The 16,705-nt window shown below is 59.2% G+C and overlaps 2 protein-coding genes across 2 annotated transcripts in view; both read right to left on the bottom strand.

Moving 5' to 3' along the window:
* The window catches only part of ARID3A (AT-rich interaction domain 3A), a 35,585-nt gene extending 34,995 nt beyond the window's left edge, over positions 1-590 (bottom strand). The window contains exon 1 of the mRNA XM_007954547.2: positions 193-590. Coding sequence (XP_007952738.1) covers positions 193-590 — 398 coding nt within the window. The remainder of the gene's footprint in view (positions 1-192) is intronic.
* A 10,976-nt stretch (positions 591-11,566) lies between these two features.
* On the bottom strand, positions 11,567-14,365 carry KISS1R (KISS1 receptor). The gene is given in 9 exon segments (XM_007954592.2): positions 11,567-11,608; positions 11,610-11,731; positions 11,734-11,979; positions 11,982-12,024; positions 12,296-12,528; positions 12,763-12,898; positions 13,478-13,602; positions 14,154-14,203; positions 14,205-14,365. Coding segments are annotated over 9 exon segments (1,032 nt in total). The 5' UTR covers positions 14,240-14,365.
* Positions 14,366-16,705: the final 2,340 nt, after the last annotated feature.

Genomic DNA, 16,705 nt, shown 5'->3' with positions numbered 1-16,705 from the left:
ATACCGGACACCGCAGATAAGGGAAAACACCTTCTTTGAAGTTCCACCAGGCTACATTGGTGGTCAGCCCCAGGAGGTCGAGGGTTGGTGTGTCCTTCACACAGCGTCCACCCCACCTCCACCTTACAGGTGAGCTAAGCATCCAAGGCAACACTCCCCAAAGACACCCCCAGATGCCCAGCACAGACTCACATGTCCTCCTCGGAGCCCATGTCCTCAAAGTTCCGGTCCCCTTCAGCAGGTCCCAGCCCCTCCCTGCCTCGGCCAGGTGGGGCAGGCGAGCCTGAAGGTTCCTCCTGGGCTACAGTGTCCTCATCCTCGGATCCCGGGGCTGCGTCCTCCGAGCCGCCGCTTGGGCTGGGCGGGTGTCCGAGGCCCGCAGCGGCGGCGCGCATGGCCGCCAGCGCAGCCATTTGCGCGCGCTGTATCCGGGCGCTCTCGGGCTCACGGTCCTCGTCCGGAGGGCCTGCACGGGCTCGGGCCGGGGGGCCGGTGGGGGGTTCAGGCGGCGGCTGCTGTCGGGCCTCCAGCTCCTGGCGCGCGCGCTGCTGGCGCTGCAGTAGGGTTTCCATGACAGCCTGCAGCTTCATGGCCTTGCGAGCCGGGCCGCCCCGGACACCGGGGGCAGGCGGCGGGGGCGGCCCCTGCGGGGAGGAAGCCCGGCCGCACTGCAGCGTGGGGGCCGCGGGGGAGCCGGGGCAGTGCAGGGTGGCGGGGGGTGGGGGCGGGGGCCGCCGGGCTCAGGCCGAGGGCTGGTGGGGCATGCCAGCAGCAGCACAGGGTGGGAAGCACCTCCTTGTCACGCCGGATGGCGGGGGGCAGCGGGAGCCCGGGTCATTCACGCATTTGCAGAAACCTGGGGGGCGGCAAAAGAGCCAGTCAGGAGGGGCTGGGCACCTCTGGCCCCATCCCTCCCAAAAGATCCCAATGCAGAGCCCACTGGGGAAATCCCTTCCCCACTCTGGGAAGGAGTGCAAACCTGGCAGCCTTCCTGGGGGCGGGGGCAGAGGGCACAGCACACTCTCCCCATCTGTCCCCCTTTCGCTGACCCAGGAAGAGTGGCCACTCCTTATGGGGCTCCCCAGGGACCCCCAGCCATCTGAGCCACAGAGAAACATGCAGTTGCCTTGGGAAGGGCCTGAGTTATTGCTTCATAGTGGGGGGGAGGGGTGGGACTCCAGGACCCTGATTGGCTACACCAGCCCCCAAGTGTCAGGTTCCAGGTGGGTTCTGGTTCTAAGTTCTACATAGTGCTCAGGCCCCTGTGGGTACAGTCTGGCTGAGAGGGGCTTCCAACCCTCCTGCCTTATCTTAGACCAACAGAAACAATAACTGACTGAAGTTGGCTCACTGTATACCTCTCTGGTGAACCTTCCCCAAGGGCTCTTTCCTCTCTTCCTGACAGCAGACCTCTAACTTCTTTGGGCCTCAGTTTCCTGAACTGAAAAGGGAAATAATAGTGGTCACCTCACAGCACCTAAGGCGGGACATTGAGGAAAGAGGACACAGAGCAGTAGCCAGCCACACAGGTGTCAGGAGAGCACACACTCGCAGTCCCCACCTTACAGACTGGAGACTGAGGGTGGGAGATGCCCACATCCTTTCCTCAAAGCCATGCAGGGCTAGGATCTGAACCTGCGTTTGGATGAGCTCTGCCCAGTCTTTCATTGCTCCCACATCACCCTCTTCTCTCTGCTGGGGTGCAGAGGCTTGAAACCCAGGGAAACCAATCCCCACCCCAGCCGTTGGTGTGGAAGGGGGTGTGTCTGGGAGCCCCGATGCGATGGATGTCACAAAACGCACTGTGCACAGTCCCCACTGACAACCCAGGCCACCGGAGCCTCGGGTGGGGAGTCCCGACACACCCAGAACCTGGGAACAGCCGGGAGTGGAAGGCTGGGTACCCCAGCCCCCCACCACAACCCAGCCACACCCCCACCCGCCCAGGCCGCCAATAAAACAGTGGGCAGAACCCAACAGGCCCGGTGACACCCCAGATGGGGCATGGTGGGGACAGTGGGGGAGGGGACATAGCCCCACCCTCCCCCGTGGTAAGAGGGCTCAGGAGGCCACCCCTAACTGGGCAAACAAGCCCCTAAAGGCTCCTAAGCCATTCCCGGGGCAGTCGGGGCTCAGAGAAGGGAGGGGCGGGGCAGGAACCCCAAGAGTCGAGGTGGAGAACTGTGTGGCGGGCTGACCCCGTCACCAGGCTGGCCTGCCTCCCAACCCCTCTTATCAGACTGGCTAAGGGAAGCCTCACCCCCACTGGGAATGTGGGGTGGGGGGTCTTGCCGTAGGATCCCCCCCCTCCCCGCAGAAGCCATGGGGAGCCCAGCACCCTCCCAAACGGAAGCCCTTTACAGACCCCCAGGGACTTCAGCCCCAGGGCAAAAGGGGCAGTGGAATGGGGGGCAAATGGTGGCCCCCGTGGGAAAGTGTGGAGGGCCACACCCCTAAAGGGCTGCAGTGTCCCCACATGTCTGGCAGGGGGCTGGGGGGCAGGACACAAAGACTTTCTCAGAGGCCAAGGGGCCAGGAAGTGACCAGCGGGGGCCCTGCCCTTCAGAGGCCGAAAGAGCAGCACCCAACCCCCAGCTCGGGGGCCAGCAGTCACCCCTCACCAGCCTCAGAAGTGCTGAGGGCACAGTTCTTGCCCGTCTCTGGCCTGGTCCGTCGCCCCTCCCCCACCTTTGACAACTTCAAGACAAGTCCCCCCCCACGGAAATGCTCCAGCGTCGCCACCCTTTTGGGGGGCAGAAGGAAGAGGCCAGAGGAAGCCACTCCCCCCCAGGGAGCAAACCCCCCCAGGCCGGTTGGGTTTAATGACCATTAGGGTCTCCCGGTGGGGGAGGGGAGCGGGACAGGCCTGCTCCTTGGGCCGGTGGTGGGGACAGGTGGGAACCCAGAGGCCGCCCCCAGGCCAAGCCCGGGTCCCCCATCGCCGCCATTAACCCCAAGCTGGCAACGCCCACCCATCCAGACCCCTCCCCCAATGAACTCTTTGTCCTCGGCCCCCACCCCCATTTTATGACAACCCCACGGGGAAGGCATGCCCAGGACGGGAGTGGGAGGGGGGTGAGGGGTGCTGGGTGGTCCTTGGGACTGGAGGGGAATCGGGAGGGATCCGGAGCCACACCCTCCCCCCAGTGCCGCCTGGGGAGAGGTCACCCGCTGGGGCCAGGGCCTTGCAAAACACGGTTATTTAAGGAGTTGTGCAAGCCGGGGGCCGCGGGTGGTGAAAGGGGCCCCTCACTCCACGCAGGGAGGAGGAGGGGGAGGGGCGGGGGCAGAAAGCTGGGGAGGGGGCGAACGAAGTCGAGGGGTGGGGGCAATCGGGGGAAGTGAAAAAGAAAACCTGAACAAGAAATAAAACGACAAAAACCCCGGAGTAGATTTCAAAGCCTTCTTGGAAAGCAGCCGATTTGCATGGGGGGCGGGGGGGGGCTCCTCTCCGGCCCAAGATACTGAAAACGGAAGGTATTGGCAAACCCGCCGCCTAGGGTCGGACGCCGAACGTTGGAATTGGCAAAGCGAGCTCCCCCGCTTCCTGCGCCCGCTTTTGTATCTGGGGGGCACTGAAACTTTGGGGGGAGGATTTTCCTTGGGTCTCCGCCAGGGAGCCGAACCTCATTCCCGAGTGCGGGGACTGTGGTGTCACGGGGGCCTCTTCCAGCCCTCGGAGCCGACACTTTATAAATAAACCCGCTGAGCCAGGGAGGGTCGCCTGAACTGCCTTCCCCGCCCCGAGCCCCCAACTCTGGGCTCCCGGATAAACAGTTACGGCGAGAACAAAAATTAAATAAAACCCGGAGAGCAGCCCACCGCGCGCGCACAGAGTCCATTTCCTTCCGCTGGCGTGGGGAGGGGGAGCGCGCGCACTCGTGACCCCCGATCACCCCCGCGCGCCCCCGTGCAATTTGGGAGAGGGCGAGGAGAAACTCGCGCAAGCCGAGACCGGTTGGGGTCGCCTTCCTGGCCCTGAACTTCCCTCCATGTTCCTGCCCAACTTTGGGGGCCCCCATTCACTTCCAGGCGCGCTGCTGCGCCCACCCTGGGGCCGGAACCCGCGGTTTCAAAGGCCAGCCCGCCCCTCGGCCCAGCCTCACCGCGCTGGGGCCACTCGGGGGGCACACGGCCCCGCGCCTGCGTCCGGCCCTGCTTGGCCTGGCCTCCGGCCCCGGGTCTAGGAGCGCTGCTGGCCCCCGGCGGTCGCCGGGTTTGCTCCTCGCGCCGACTCACCGTATCGCCAGTCGTGTCCGCGTCTACACCCCCATCCGACCCGATTGGTAAAAGTCTCCCCGCGCGCGGCCTCCCCCCCGCCCTCCGCGCCCTGCCCCCCCACCCCCGGGGCGCGCTCACCGCCCCGCAGACAAATCGCTGGGTGACAAATCGCTCTCAGATGCAAATACCTCGCCGGTGATTCAGCGCGGCGGCCCGGGACGCGGGGAGGGGTCTTGTGAGGCCCCCTCCCCCTTCCCCGGACGCCCCCTCGGCCCCTGCGCTCGGTTCCGAGCGACACAGAACTCGCTCAGGGATGTGGGGGGGGAAGAGAGTGGAAGGAAAATTTGAGGTCGCGGCCCCTTTAAGTGATAATAAATAATAAAAGGGAGGGGGGGGAAGCAACTCGGGTGGCACCGCCCCCTGCCTAGGGACCGTAGGCAAAGAGTGCGCCGCAGTCTGGAGCGCAGAGGGCGCGGAGGGCGAGGGCGGGGCTGTGAGCGCCCAAAGGGTAATACAGGGAATTGGGCCTCCGTTTGGGTGGGTTGGGAAACCCTTGCCAGGTCTGGGTCTTCTTGCCATCTCACCAAGTCCCTAGGTGGGGCCTCCTGGACTTGGAGTTTTTCTGCGGCCCCTTAAACTCATATTTGGAGCCAGTGACATTACTCTTCTGCAGGCCTCCATTTCCACGTCTGTAAAATGGGTATAGTAGTAGGGATTAGAGACCAGGTGAAAGGGTGTTATGGTGCGAGGACCTGGGAAGGGGCAGGGGGAGGAGGGAGGGGCCCAGGGCTCTGCGGTGGGGACCTGCAGGGTAGGAAGTGGTCTCCGAGGGGAAAGGGGCTCAGGCCGCACCGCACAGGCGGCGAAGGCGCAGGGGTCGGCATTAGGGTGCGCGCCAGGCCCTGAGGAATGCTCATCGGACGTCCTTACGGCAGCCACCGTGGATTGTCACCACCTCTCGGGAACCCAGCAATCCACCACGCAGAGGCGAGACAAAAAACAGCCTCCTCGTTTCACCACATCATCGCATTCCCCTGCTCCAGAGCACGGCTGCCCGGCAGAGACCGAGTGCATGTGCTCCTGGATTTGTTCAACCTTCAGATTCCTAGGTAGCGGCGACTGCTGTCGTCCCCATTTCGCAGAGCGGTAAACTGAAGCGAGGGGAAGGCCATGGTGGGGTGTGGGCGCAACCGGGACCCGTCAGTTCGAAAGGCGACCCCTGGGGGCTGATCGCAGGGCCCCGGCTTCTGCCCATTTGAGCACAAAGCGGGTCACCCAGAGCCCCCCCATTCCCCACCGGGCGGGGCTTGGGTCCCAGGTCCTCGATATGCTAGGGGTCTCTCCTCTAAGGCGCGCACACAGCAGGACCACCCGCTCCAGGTCCCGCCTTCGCGCCCTTTCCCCCAAGCCCTGTGAGATGAGTGTGGACCTGGGGCCAGGAATCCTGCTCCACCTTCCCAGAACCCAGGCCCCAGGCCCTGGTGCCCTGTAGGCCTGTGGTGGCTCAGAAACCTCTGGGCTCTTAAACACCCACCTCTAGCTGCCTATTCTGGGGGGAGGGGCACAGACATCTGCCCTGAGGGGGGCAGTTTGAGACTCTCCCAGAAACCCAGGTTAAACTGGAGGAGGAAGAGAGACAAGATCCTTAAAGGGCCAGGTCATCCCATTCTGTTGTGCGCGGGACCCACTTGGGGGCAGAGAACGACAACAGCCAGTCTTCAGAGGAGGAATGAAGAAATGTGTGAACTCGTTCATTCATTCAACTGATGCTTATAAATCACCTGCTACGACGTGGCAGGCGTCTGGGGGCTGTGGAGGCTGGGGATGGACCCTCTGTGCAGGGGACATTCTTGAGCTTGAAGCAGGAGAAGGTCTGGCCAGGGGCTGTCAGGTACAGGCCCTCCAGGCAGAGGGAACAGCCAGTGCAAAGCCCTGAGGTGGGGCATGTTGGAGCGGCTCCAGGGGGCTGGAGGGAGGGAGGGCGCAGGGGGATGCAGCCATCATCTCAGAACAGCCCATTCTGTGCCAAAGATGGGCCCAAACAGACTAGAATTCACACCCTGCCCCACCCCAGCCAGGTGCATGGGGAGGGGGAAAAAAAAAACACCTCTGTGCCTCTGTCTCCCCCTCTGTACAATGGGTTTGGTTTTCATTAATTCTTCCCTAATTCTGAGGATTACACTTCTGTCTGCTCACAGGGAAGGGTGCACAGCGGGGGCATAATTACCCCAAGGGTGGAAGGGACATATGCCCTGTTCCCATTTCCCAGGGAAGTCCCCTTGCCTGGATGTAGCTCCCCACCCCCAGAGGCCTGAGGCCCAGAAGGGTGAGGGGTGTCACCAGCTGCCCTCCAGTGATGGGGTTTCTATTTTTAGCCCAGTGAGAGAGCTGGGAATTTATTCACAGACTCGCTGGCTCCGGACACATCCCAGGATGCCTGTGGCTGCATTCTGGCTGTGTGATTTTCCATTAGTGGGAGACCCTCTCTGGTCTCCTTTTCTCCAGCTGTGAAATGGGTACCTCCATGCCAGCCCTGTAAGGCTTCCTGGCCAGAATCACTATGTGGGGGCCCTGTGGGATTTGGACTTACCCCACCCTCAACACACACACACACACACACACACATGAAAAAAGCCCAACCCTCACTCAGCACCTCAGTTATTTAGCCCAGGGTGGGGGTGGGGGTTTTCTTAAAAATTCACCCAGATCCCATCCTCAATGTCTTTCAAAATTAAACCCAAACTACCCCCCTCCCCCTGCGCCCTCACTCCCTCCAGCCAACATGCCCCACCTCAGGGCTTTGCACTGGCTGTTCCCTCTGCCTGGAGGGCCTGTACCTGACAGCCCCTGGCCAGACCTTCTCCTGCTTCAAGCTCAAGAATGTCCCCTGCACAGAGGCCCATCCCCAGCTTCCACAGCCCCCAGATGCCTGCCACGTCGTAGTAGGTGCTTTATAAGCATCAGTTGGACGAGTTCACTCATTTCTTCATTCCTCCTCTGAAGACTGGCTGTTGTCGTTCTCTGCCCCCAAGTGGGTCCCGTGCACAACAGAATGAAACCATGCCTGGTCTGCTCCGCACGTGATCAGTCACAGATCTCACCATTGTGATGCATTGGCTCTCACCAGCCCACTGTCACTTTTCAGAAATGATTGCCAGGCCTTTCTTCCTGGTCCTCCTTGGTCTGGAAGCTTGCTGAAACCTGTTTAGCAGGATAGCAGCACGTGAGCCTCTACTGTCAGATGGTGGGGCCACGCATGAGGCCCCCCGGCCAGGACTCAAACCCAGATCTCCCACATGCAGGGCGATGTTTCTACCTCTGGGCCACCAGTGCCACCGTCTACACAGAGGTGGGGACCAAACCCAACTATTCCATATCTCACTCTCAGAATAAAAGCCAGCAGTGAGGGGCTTGGCCAAACCACAAAGCCCACCTCTGCCTTCACTCCCACCTTGTCCCAGACCTGTTGTTTATCCGTTAGGTATGGGAGACCCAGGGCCCAGGAACAGGTAATTTTTTATTATTATTGTTTTTAAATAAAAAGGAAGAAAACTAATGTATTAACAACGAGCATGTGTAATTATACACTCAGCCTGAACTAGGTTTGTCTTTACATTAACCAAGGAAAAAAAAAACTCACTGCGGTCGAGTGGGATTCCACTCATAGTGACCCCTCCTTGGGTTTCCAAGGCAGTATCACGACGGAAGTAGATTGCCCGACCTTCCTTCCAAGGAGTGGCTGATGGGTTTGAACCACCAGCCTTCTGATTAGCAGTCACATGCCTTAGGCACTACACCACCAGCACTCTTGTTATCCTACTAGTGCAGTTCTAAATGTACTTTCAAGTATTTTTTCATGGAGGAAGGGAACCACAAAGCAAAAGTACCTATCATCTGATAAAGTCATAATGTAGGGGAGATTAGGGGCCCTAGAGATTTTCCACTTTCAGCCGGGGGTCCAGGTTAGGGTATAAACAGGCGAGGCCCCTAGGCGCTGGGGACTCCGCGGGCGCCCAAGGGTTTAAGAAATGAAAGCAGGAAACTCCGTGGGTGGCGCGCGCCACCTGTCGGGCACCTGCGGGACAGCAGCCGGGTGGGCGGGGTCTTGGCTCCCACCGGAGGCCGCCAGGTGGCGCCGTCTCACCTGAAAACGTGGCGCTTCCTATGGTATACTCTGGGCCCGACTGTGGGAAGACTGAGGCCCACGGACCCAAAGCCCTGTGTAGCTCCTTTTGAATACTTTACGGTAGGGTTCCCAGATATGATAAAGGACGAGCAAATAAATTTTAAATTTCAAATGATGTTACTATTCTAGTGTGTGAGTGTGTACCGAAGGCTGCATGGAATAGATTCCCGACTCCTAGGGACCCCGCGTGTTCAGAGCACAACTGGTGCATAGGGCTTTCTCAGCGGGAATCTAACGGAAGCAGCTCAGGAGGCCTTTTCTGCAGTGCTACTGGGGGGCTCTGAACCGCCAACCTTCAGCACAAATTATTAGCACCACTTAGGGACACGCACAAGGCACACTACTGCTGCGTTCCAGTCCTTTCCGACTCACGGTGACGACACATGTGTCAGAGTAGAACTGGTCCACAGAGTTTTCAAGGCCTGTCTTTTGAGGTGCTCTGGGTGGATTCGGACTGCCAACCTTCTGGCCAGCAGCTGAGCCTTTATCCATTTGCACACCCAGGGGCTCCCGTATCAGGCATACTAAGAAAGTATTTGATGTTTAGCTGTAATTTCAAGTTAGCTAAACCAACCAAAAGCAAACCCACTGCCATCGAGTCGATTCCAGCTCATAGAGACCCCTCCTTGGGTTGCCGAGGTGGTATCTCTACAGAAGTAGATTGCTCAACCTTCCTTCCAAGTTGGGTTTGAACTGCCAGTCTTCTGGTTAGCAGTCAGATGGCTTAGGCACTATGCCACCAGAGATCCGTCAAGTTAGCTGGATGCTTGCGTTTTTATTTGCTAAATGGCAGCCCTAGCCCTCAGGCTTTGCACTGTTGTTGTTAGGTGCCTTCGAGTCAGCCCTGACTCATAGCAGCTCTCCACTAGTGTCCCAAACCGGGCAGGGTGTTTCCTCCTACCCCCTGTAGTCCCACTCCAGGGTTTGGAGTCTCAGGATAACCTCTGCTCCCTCCCCGTGTCCAGACCCTGGGTCCCCACCTCCTCTCCCAGCTCAGCTGTACTGCCTTCTGCCCATGCCGGCAGCCTGAGAGGCTAGAACAGAAATGAAGTATGGGTAGTCCCTAACTTACAATGTATTCGACTTATGATGACCCACACCTATGGCCGCCCACTTTGTGTGGTACGTCTTACTGAGTGCTGTGCACTACACAGGGTGTTGCATTGCTAACCTGGTGATGTCATGTGATCTATAACTTTACATGTAAAGCTTATGACCCCCAACATGCTTCAGATGGAGCGAACTTCATATTAACGTCAAAATCATATGATCCCTTTAAACTTGGAACCCAAGCCAGTCCCAGAGGTCACCTATCAGCCCAAAGGCAGAGAGGCCCATAAACAATGCCAACTGTGGGTACTGTGCCCCACTAAGCAATTGCCTGAAGAAGACCGAATGGTCAGCACTGACCCTCGACCAAGATGAGGGGCAGGGAAGCCAGAATAATGGAAACGGAACAACCAGAATGGAAATCAGGAGAACAAGGACCCACTGTGAAAAGCTGAAAAGCATAACCAATGTCACTGAATAATAACATGTATAGAAATTATGAAACAAGAACCTAATTTACTATGTAAATTTTCTCCAAAATCACCAGAAAGATTTTTTTTCCAAATGACATGGTGTTTTATCCTTTACTGTCACACTGGCATGGCAGCGAATTTGGAGGCCACGCTTGCAGGCCCTATTGGTGGCTTGATGTTAGAATTCTCACTTTTCACACAAGAAGCCTGGGTTTGAATCCCAGCTCGCACACCTCAAGTGCAGCCACCACCTGTGTGATGGTGGAGGCGTGTGTGGTGGTAAAACGCTGAATCAGTGTCAGCAGAGTTTCCAGGCTGGGACAGACCAGGCAGAAAGACCTGGTGACGGGCTTCTGAAAACTATGCAATGAAATCTCTGAGGATCAGTGGTCTGACTGGTGGCCCATCTTGGGGACGGTGCAGCATTTCCTTCCCTTGTGCAAGGGAGCACCATGAGTGAGAGCCGAGTCCACAGCAGCAGCAGGACCAACGACAAGGGCCCTAAACTACTTGGAAGGACTGCAGCCCTTGGAGAGGCGAGTGTTTGTCCTCCTGGGAAGCTGAGGCTGAGGCCGAGGCCGGGGAGGCGGCTGGGCAGACACTCTTGTTCCTCCCCTCCTGGTCGGCCACCCCCTGCTCCTGAGGAGACGTATTATGACCCCAACTAATACACTATGGCAAAAGTGACTTTTGCGACTTCTGAACCCAGGCCTTAAGAGGCCTTGCAACTTCTGCCTCCTTTTGGAAAAAGTCTGACTTTGCCAAGACTGCCATGATGTGAGGAAACTCAAGCAAGAGGAGCACTGAGTCATCAGTCTTCTTAGGCAAAGCCTTCTTGGCCAGTCCTAGTCCAGGAACCATCTAGGTGAGGGGAGCTAAGCTGAGGTACCCCAGCCAACTCAAGAAGTGCCCAGCACAGCCGCCACCCCACAGAAACAGAAAGATCAGAAACAGATGTTCTGCAACGGTCAGTTTTGAGGGGGTTGGATATGTAACCATCAATCCTGCTGCTCATGTGGGCAGCTCTGTGATCCACGGGAATTATTTATTCAACACCATCCTCCATTTTCCCAGCCAAGACTGCAGACACCTCCCAAGAAAACAAATCCACTGCCATAAAGTGGATTCTAACCCACAGCGCCCCTAGAGGACAGAGTGGAACTGCCCCAGAGGGTTTCCAAGGCTGTCAATCTTTACCGAAGCTGACTGCCTCATATTTCTCCCATGGAGAAGGCTGGTGGGTTTGAACCACCAACCAATGCTTTAACCACTGTCCCACCAGAGCTCCTTAGACACTTGCTCCAATTCTAAGATGCACATTGTTTCCCCATATTCATGTATCTGAGAACAAGGTGAATCTTATAATATCACAGTCAACCACAAGGCAATAGTAAAAACGTCTATGGACATTTTCTGGAAAGATCTGGAAAGTGCCAGCATAAATCATCTTCCATATGAGGAAATACAACAATAAGTACAATACCAATAGCAGCAAAAATCATGGCAAATTTGTCCCCAACATGAGACGAGAACCAAACACCTCCACTGTGTTTATCTCATACAGTAATAATAAAAATATTAACAACAGAAGGCCAACAGCTGCTAGAGGGCTCATCTTGATCCCTGCAGAGTCGGCTCAGAGAGGGCCAGCGTCTTGCCCCAGGACACACAGCCTGTGGGCCCCCGGCCCCCGGCCCCCTGCTGCACGGCTTTGGCGTCCTGGCGGGGTCTGGGTGGATGGCCACACTGCGCAGCTCCGCGTGGGGGGCGGCGGGATCGGAAGGTCCCCTGCATGGGCGCGGGAGCGCCGGGGAGCACAGGGGCAGACTCTACGGAAGGCCTGGCAGTGGGAGCCCAGGAACGCATAGAGCAGCGGGTTCAGCGCGGAGTTGCTGTAGGACATGCAATGCGCCCAGATCTTGAGCGCGTAGGCAGCGTCGCTGCGCGGGTGCCAGGCAACCGCTGGGCCCAGCGCGTGCAGCACCAGGAACAGCTGGATGGGGCCCCAGCAGGCAGCAAACAGCAGCACCACTGCAGCCACCAGACGGACACCTTGGCCCGCACCACGCCAGCGCGCTCCGCCGGCAGTTGCCCCTGGGGGTGGTGGATGGTTGCAGAAACCCGCTGGAGAGTGAACCGTGCGACTCTCCTCAGGCTCCCAGGTGGCCCGGGCTTCCCTCTCCCTAGACCGCCCCACCTAGACCTCCCGGATGGTCCCGGCTTCCTTAAGTCCTTCCAGCTGCGCCTTCCCCAGGGCCCCCCACTGTGCCATGCCCCTCAAAGCTGCCCAGCTGAGTTTCCACCCTCAGACTCCCCCACATCGTGCCTCCCCCAGCCCTGTCTCGCCGCCTCCGGCATCACGCACCTGCAGGGCTCGGTCGGCGGGGGCCGGGCTCACGGCGGCCCGGCCCAGGTGGCGCAGCATGGCGCCGTAGCAGGCGCAGGTGGCGAGCAGCGGCAGCAGGTAGAGCGCCAGGAGGTTGTAGAGAGCGAAGGCGCGCTCCAGGGCGCGGCTGGGGAAGTCCTCACTGCAGTAGGTGCGCGGCCCCGGCGAGAGGCGATGCAGGGTGAGCACCGGCGCCGACACAGCCGCGGATCCTGCGGGGAGCCAGGGCTCAGTTTCGTCCATCCCCTTACGTGGTTCCCAGGGTGACGACATTGGGCACCTGTTGGGTGCCGGGGTCCCCGGGTGCGCGCCCTCGGCGTCCCTCCGCGGAAAGGCTATTACGCGCCTTTCCCAGATGCGCAGTCTGGGCCCCGGGAGTGGCACTGGGTGGCTCCGGGCGCCCGACCTTTCACCCCCATCCCCATGTGCCCCAGCGTTGCACTCACCCACCCAAATGCTGAGACTGACTACCAGGGCCAGGCGAGGCGTGCGGTGGCGCAGGGCGCGCAGCGGGAACACCGTCACGTACCAGCGGTCCACGCTCACGGCGGTCAGCGTGGCGCACGTGGCCTGCACCGAGACCTGCGCGGGGCGGGAAGCCGAGCGTGTGGCGCCCTGCCCGGCCCGAGGCCCCACCCTGTCCGCGCCCGCCCGCCCCGCGGGGTCCTGCCAGTCCGACAACTCACACACACGGGGCGTGTTGTGGGAAGGGTCCCCAGGGATCACAGGTTGAGCAAGCAGGATAAGCGGAAAAGAAAAAACGCGAGGGGAGTACAAGGGGGTTGGGGAGCATGAGGGAGCGGCTGGGGCTTGGACTGAGACCCTGAGACCCGGAGTAGCGAAGACGCCCCGGGACCGCTGGAGCGGGAGCCTTGGCGCTCCCTGTCCTCTGCCTTCCCCTCGCCTGTAACTCCAGCCTCTCTCCCACTGCCCGGGTCCCACATTCCCCGGGTCCGCGTCTTCCACTCTTCGGTGTCGAGTCTCCACCTCTGCCATGCCCACGCCCCCACTCAGACTCTCTCCAAGCTCCACCCCCTCCAGGCCTGTGCCACTCAGGCTACACCCTCGGTGCCGCCCACTCCCCTAGCAGGGTCCGGGCCACGCCCACACCGCCGGGTCTAGAGGGGTCCGGGTTCCCTCCGTCACCCTCCCCCCGCTCACCTGCTGGATGTAGTTCAGGAACTTGCACATGAAGTCGCCCAGCACCCAGGCGGGCAGCGGATAGAGCAGGGCCGTGAAGGGTGCGCAGCACAGCAAGAAGGTCACGTCCGTGGCCGCCAGGTTGGCTGCAGGCGGGGAGCGTGAGGGGCGCTGGACCAGAAAAGCCTGCCCACGCCCTGACCACCCACCCGGGTCCGACTGACCCACAGGGCGGCACGGCAGGGCACTCTCAGGCAGAGAAATTGAGGTACCCTCCAGTGTCCCCCTTTTGCGTTGCATAGTCGTTCAGGGAGTAATGGTCCCAGCTCTCCTTGTCCCTGGCCCTCTGAACCTCAGTTTTCTTATTTGCAACACGAGGACAATAGTGCTACCCCGGTAGGCCAGCAAGCGCTGACCGAGCCGCCCGTGTCCTGCAGCGTAGGGCACCTCCCCTGTACCGAGGTGCGAGGCATGGCAGAGGTCGCCAACTGGGGGCCCAGTCAGCCCCTTCCCCCCACTCCCTTTGTTCAGCAGACAAGGTGTCCTAAGAGCCCCAGTGCCATCGGACATCTTCCTCGGCGGCGGTCCGTCTCTCCGCGTGTCCCGTTCCCCCACCTCGTTGTGACTGCATGGGCCCGCGTGGGACCCAGGCCCCCTGGAGTGTGAGCTCTCTAGCCTACAGCGAAGGCTCGCTCACCGATGTAGAAGTTAGTCACGGTCCGCATCTGCTTGTCGCGGCAGACGACAGATGACGAGTGAGTTCCCCGCCAGGCCGAGCACCATCAGCGCAGCAAAGAAGAGCGGGACCAGCCAGGCGTCCACGGGCTGCTGCGCGGGGGCCGGGCCGTCTGAAGCGTTGGCGCCGCCTCCGGACTCGTTGGCGGTCGCCCACCAGGACACATTGGGCCCTGCGGTGGTGGCGGCGCTCATGGTTCACCGCTTCCTCCTCACTGCCGCCCGTCGGCACCCCACCCGCTGCCGACACCGCGCCTCCTGGCCGCCCGCTGGGGTTGCGCCCGCCGAGCCCTGGAACGGCCTTGGCTGCAGGCCGCAGGTCTGCAGGGCAGCTCCGCCGGGCTCGGCTGCTCTCTCACCAGGCGGCCGCTGCGCATTTATACCCCACGCCCCACCCCCTGCGCCCCGCCTCCAGCATTCCCTGCCTGCGCGCCCTCCATTCACCTACACCATCAGGAAGGGATGGACTGTGTAGGGGGTGCCATGGACGGAGAGGGGGAGGGGAAGGTTGTGGAACCTGGAAAGAGAGAGGTTAACAGGAGGAAGAGACTGGCCGGCAGGGGGAGCAGCCGGCCGATGCTGAGGGCGACGACTGGGGCCTTCTGAGAGGGGCTGGGGCTCCAGGTGGGTGGGCCCAGGCTGAGACCCTGAGTGCCAGTTGAGAGTTGCTCCCTGGGCCACTGGGAGCCACTGAAGGTTTGGGGCAAAGGAAGCCCAGATGTGACTGTTAAAGAGATGCCATTTTTTAAACAAGGAGCTCAGTCTTGCTGGGACTCGGACTGCTGCAAACCAGACCTCTGGGGAAGTGCCTCCCACCTGTCTGGTGGCAACTGGCTGACACCTGGTTTAGCAGCAGTGGGGACCTGGGCACCTTGTGCCATTCACAGCGGAAAGTGGGTGAAGGGCAATTTACAAAGGCCTCATCTTTGACCCACAATCCCGTACTTGGAAGTGTACCCAGTATTTGCCAATGAGGTCCAGAGTGTTCAAACCTCTTGGAGCACTATGCAGCAAAGAAAAAGATGCTACCATTTGTGTTGTTGTGTTGTCGTGTTGTTGCCATTGTATGCTGTCCAGCCGATTTCAACTCAAAACAACCCCACGTGACAGAGTAGACCTGCTCCATAGGGTTTCCTAGGCTGTGATCTTGATGGCTCCACCCTCAACAAAATGGATTGACATAGTGGCTGTGACAATGGGCTCAAGCCTGGCAAAGATTGTGAGGCTGGTGCAGGACTGGGCAGGGTTTTGTTTTGTGTGCAGAGGGGCGCTACAAGTCAGAACCAACTGAACAGCACCTAATGACAACAATCTTAACAGCAGCAGCTCACCAGGTTTTCTCTCACAAAACCTCCGGTGGGTTGGAACCACCAACTTTGCTTAACCATTGCACCACCAGGGCTCTTAACATTTGTGTGGCCGAGACTGAAAACGCTGTCTTAGTTAGCCAGTGCAGCTGGAAGAGAAATACCCAAGCAGGCGGCTTTAACAAACTGAAATGTATTTTCTCATGGTCAGGAGGCTAGAAAGGCAGAATTCAGGTACCAGCTACGGGGAGGGCTCTGGAGAAAGGTCCTTGTCCCTTTTCAAGCTTCTGCTCCTGGGGCTCTCCAAGTGGCTGGGCCTCTCTCTGGCCCAGTCCTGCTTCCCTAGCTGGCTTGTTTAATCTCTTTTATATCTCAAAAGATTGACTCAAGACACACCTACACTAATCCCACCTCATTAACATAACAAAGACAACCCATTCCCAAATGGGACTATGACCACAGGCACAGAGGTTAGGACTGACACCACCTGTTTTGGGGGCCATAATTGAATCTGTAAGAATGAGGAAAAGGAAGGAGTGTAGACTTGTGCTTGTAAGTGCACTGAACATCTCTGGAGGAGGTAGGAGAGAAGAACAGGGAAGGGAAACGTTTCCCTGGTCACCCTTTTTATATCTCACAAGTTATTTTTAACAATGACCTAAAGAGGGAGGCGTTAGGAGGAGGTGGAGGAGGTGGCCTGAGGGTTACTGCTAGTGGGTCAGGGGTAGGGGAATGGTTTGTGGAAAGTTGCTTGGGGAGGGCTCAGCAGGTGGCTTCCAGTGTGTGTGTGTGCACTCTGGGGAGCACTGGTGGTTCACAGATGGATCAAGGGGCCAGGGAGGAGCAGTGAGGTGCTGGGGGCCGGGAGGGTGTTAGGAAGGTGCAGGTTGGGGCCCCTCCCCTGGAGGGAAGCCAAGAATGGAGGCAAGACCCTCACTGCCCGTCTGGAACCCCTCTTCTGGTCTGCGCCCACTCACTCACAGCTACTGTGGGCCACATCTGAGGACAGGCCCGCAACACATACACTCCAGAAGTCTCCCGGCTTTAATCACCATCAATTTCTTATGACTCTTTCACACTCACATGCACGAGGTAACACAGTATTGCTAGTTTGGGTCACTCAACAGTTCATCTTCCTGTTGTTTTTTTCTCCTGGCTCTTTACTTGTGAAATCAACCTGGTTATGTGTCCTGTACATATTCCCACC

This window comes from Orycteropus afer, unplaced genomic scaffold (genome assembly GCF_000298275.1).
Source record: "Orycteropus afer afer isolate SDZICR_OR568_19922 unplaced genomic scaffold, OryAfe1.0 scaffold00466, whole genome shotgun sequence".
NCBI lineage: Eukaryota > Metazoa > Chordata > Mammalia > Tubulidentata > Orycteropodidae > Orycteropus > Orycteropus afer.
This window is presented reverse-complemented; position numbering and strand designations above follow the sequence as displayed.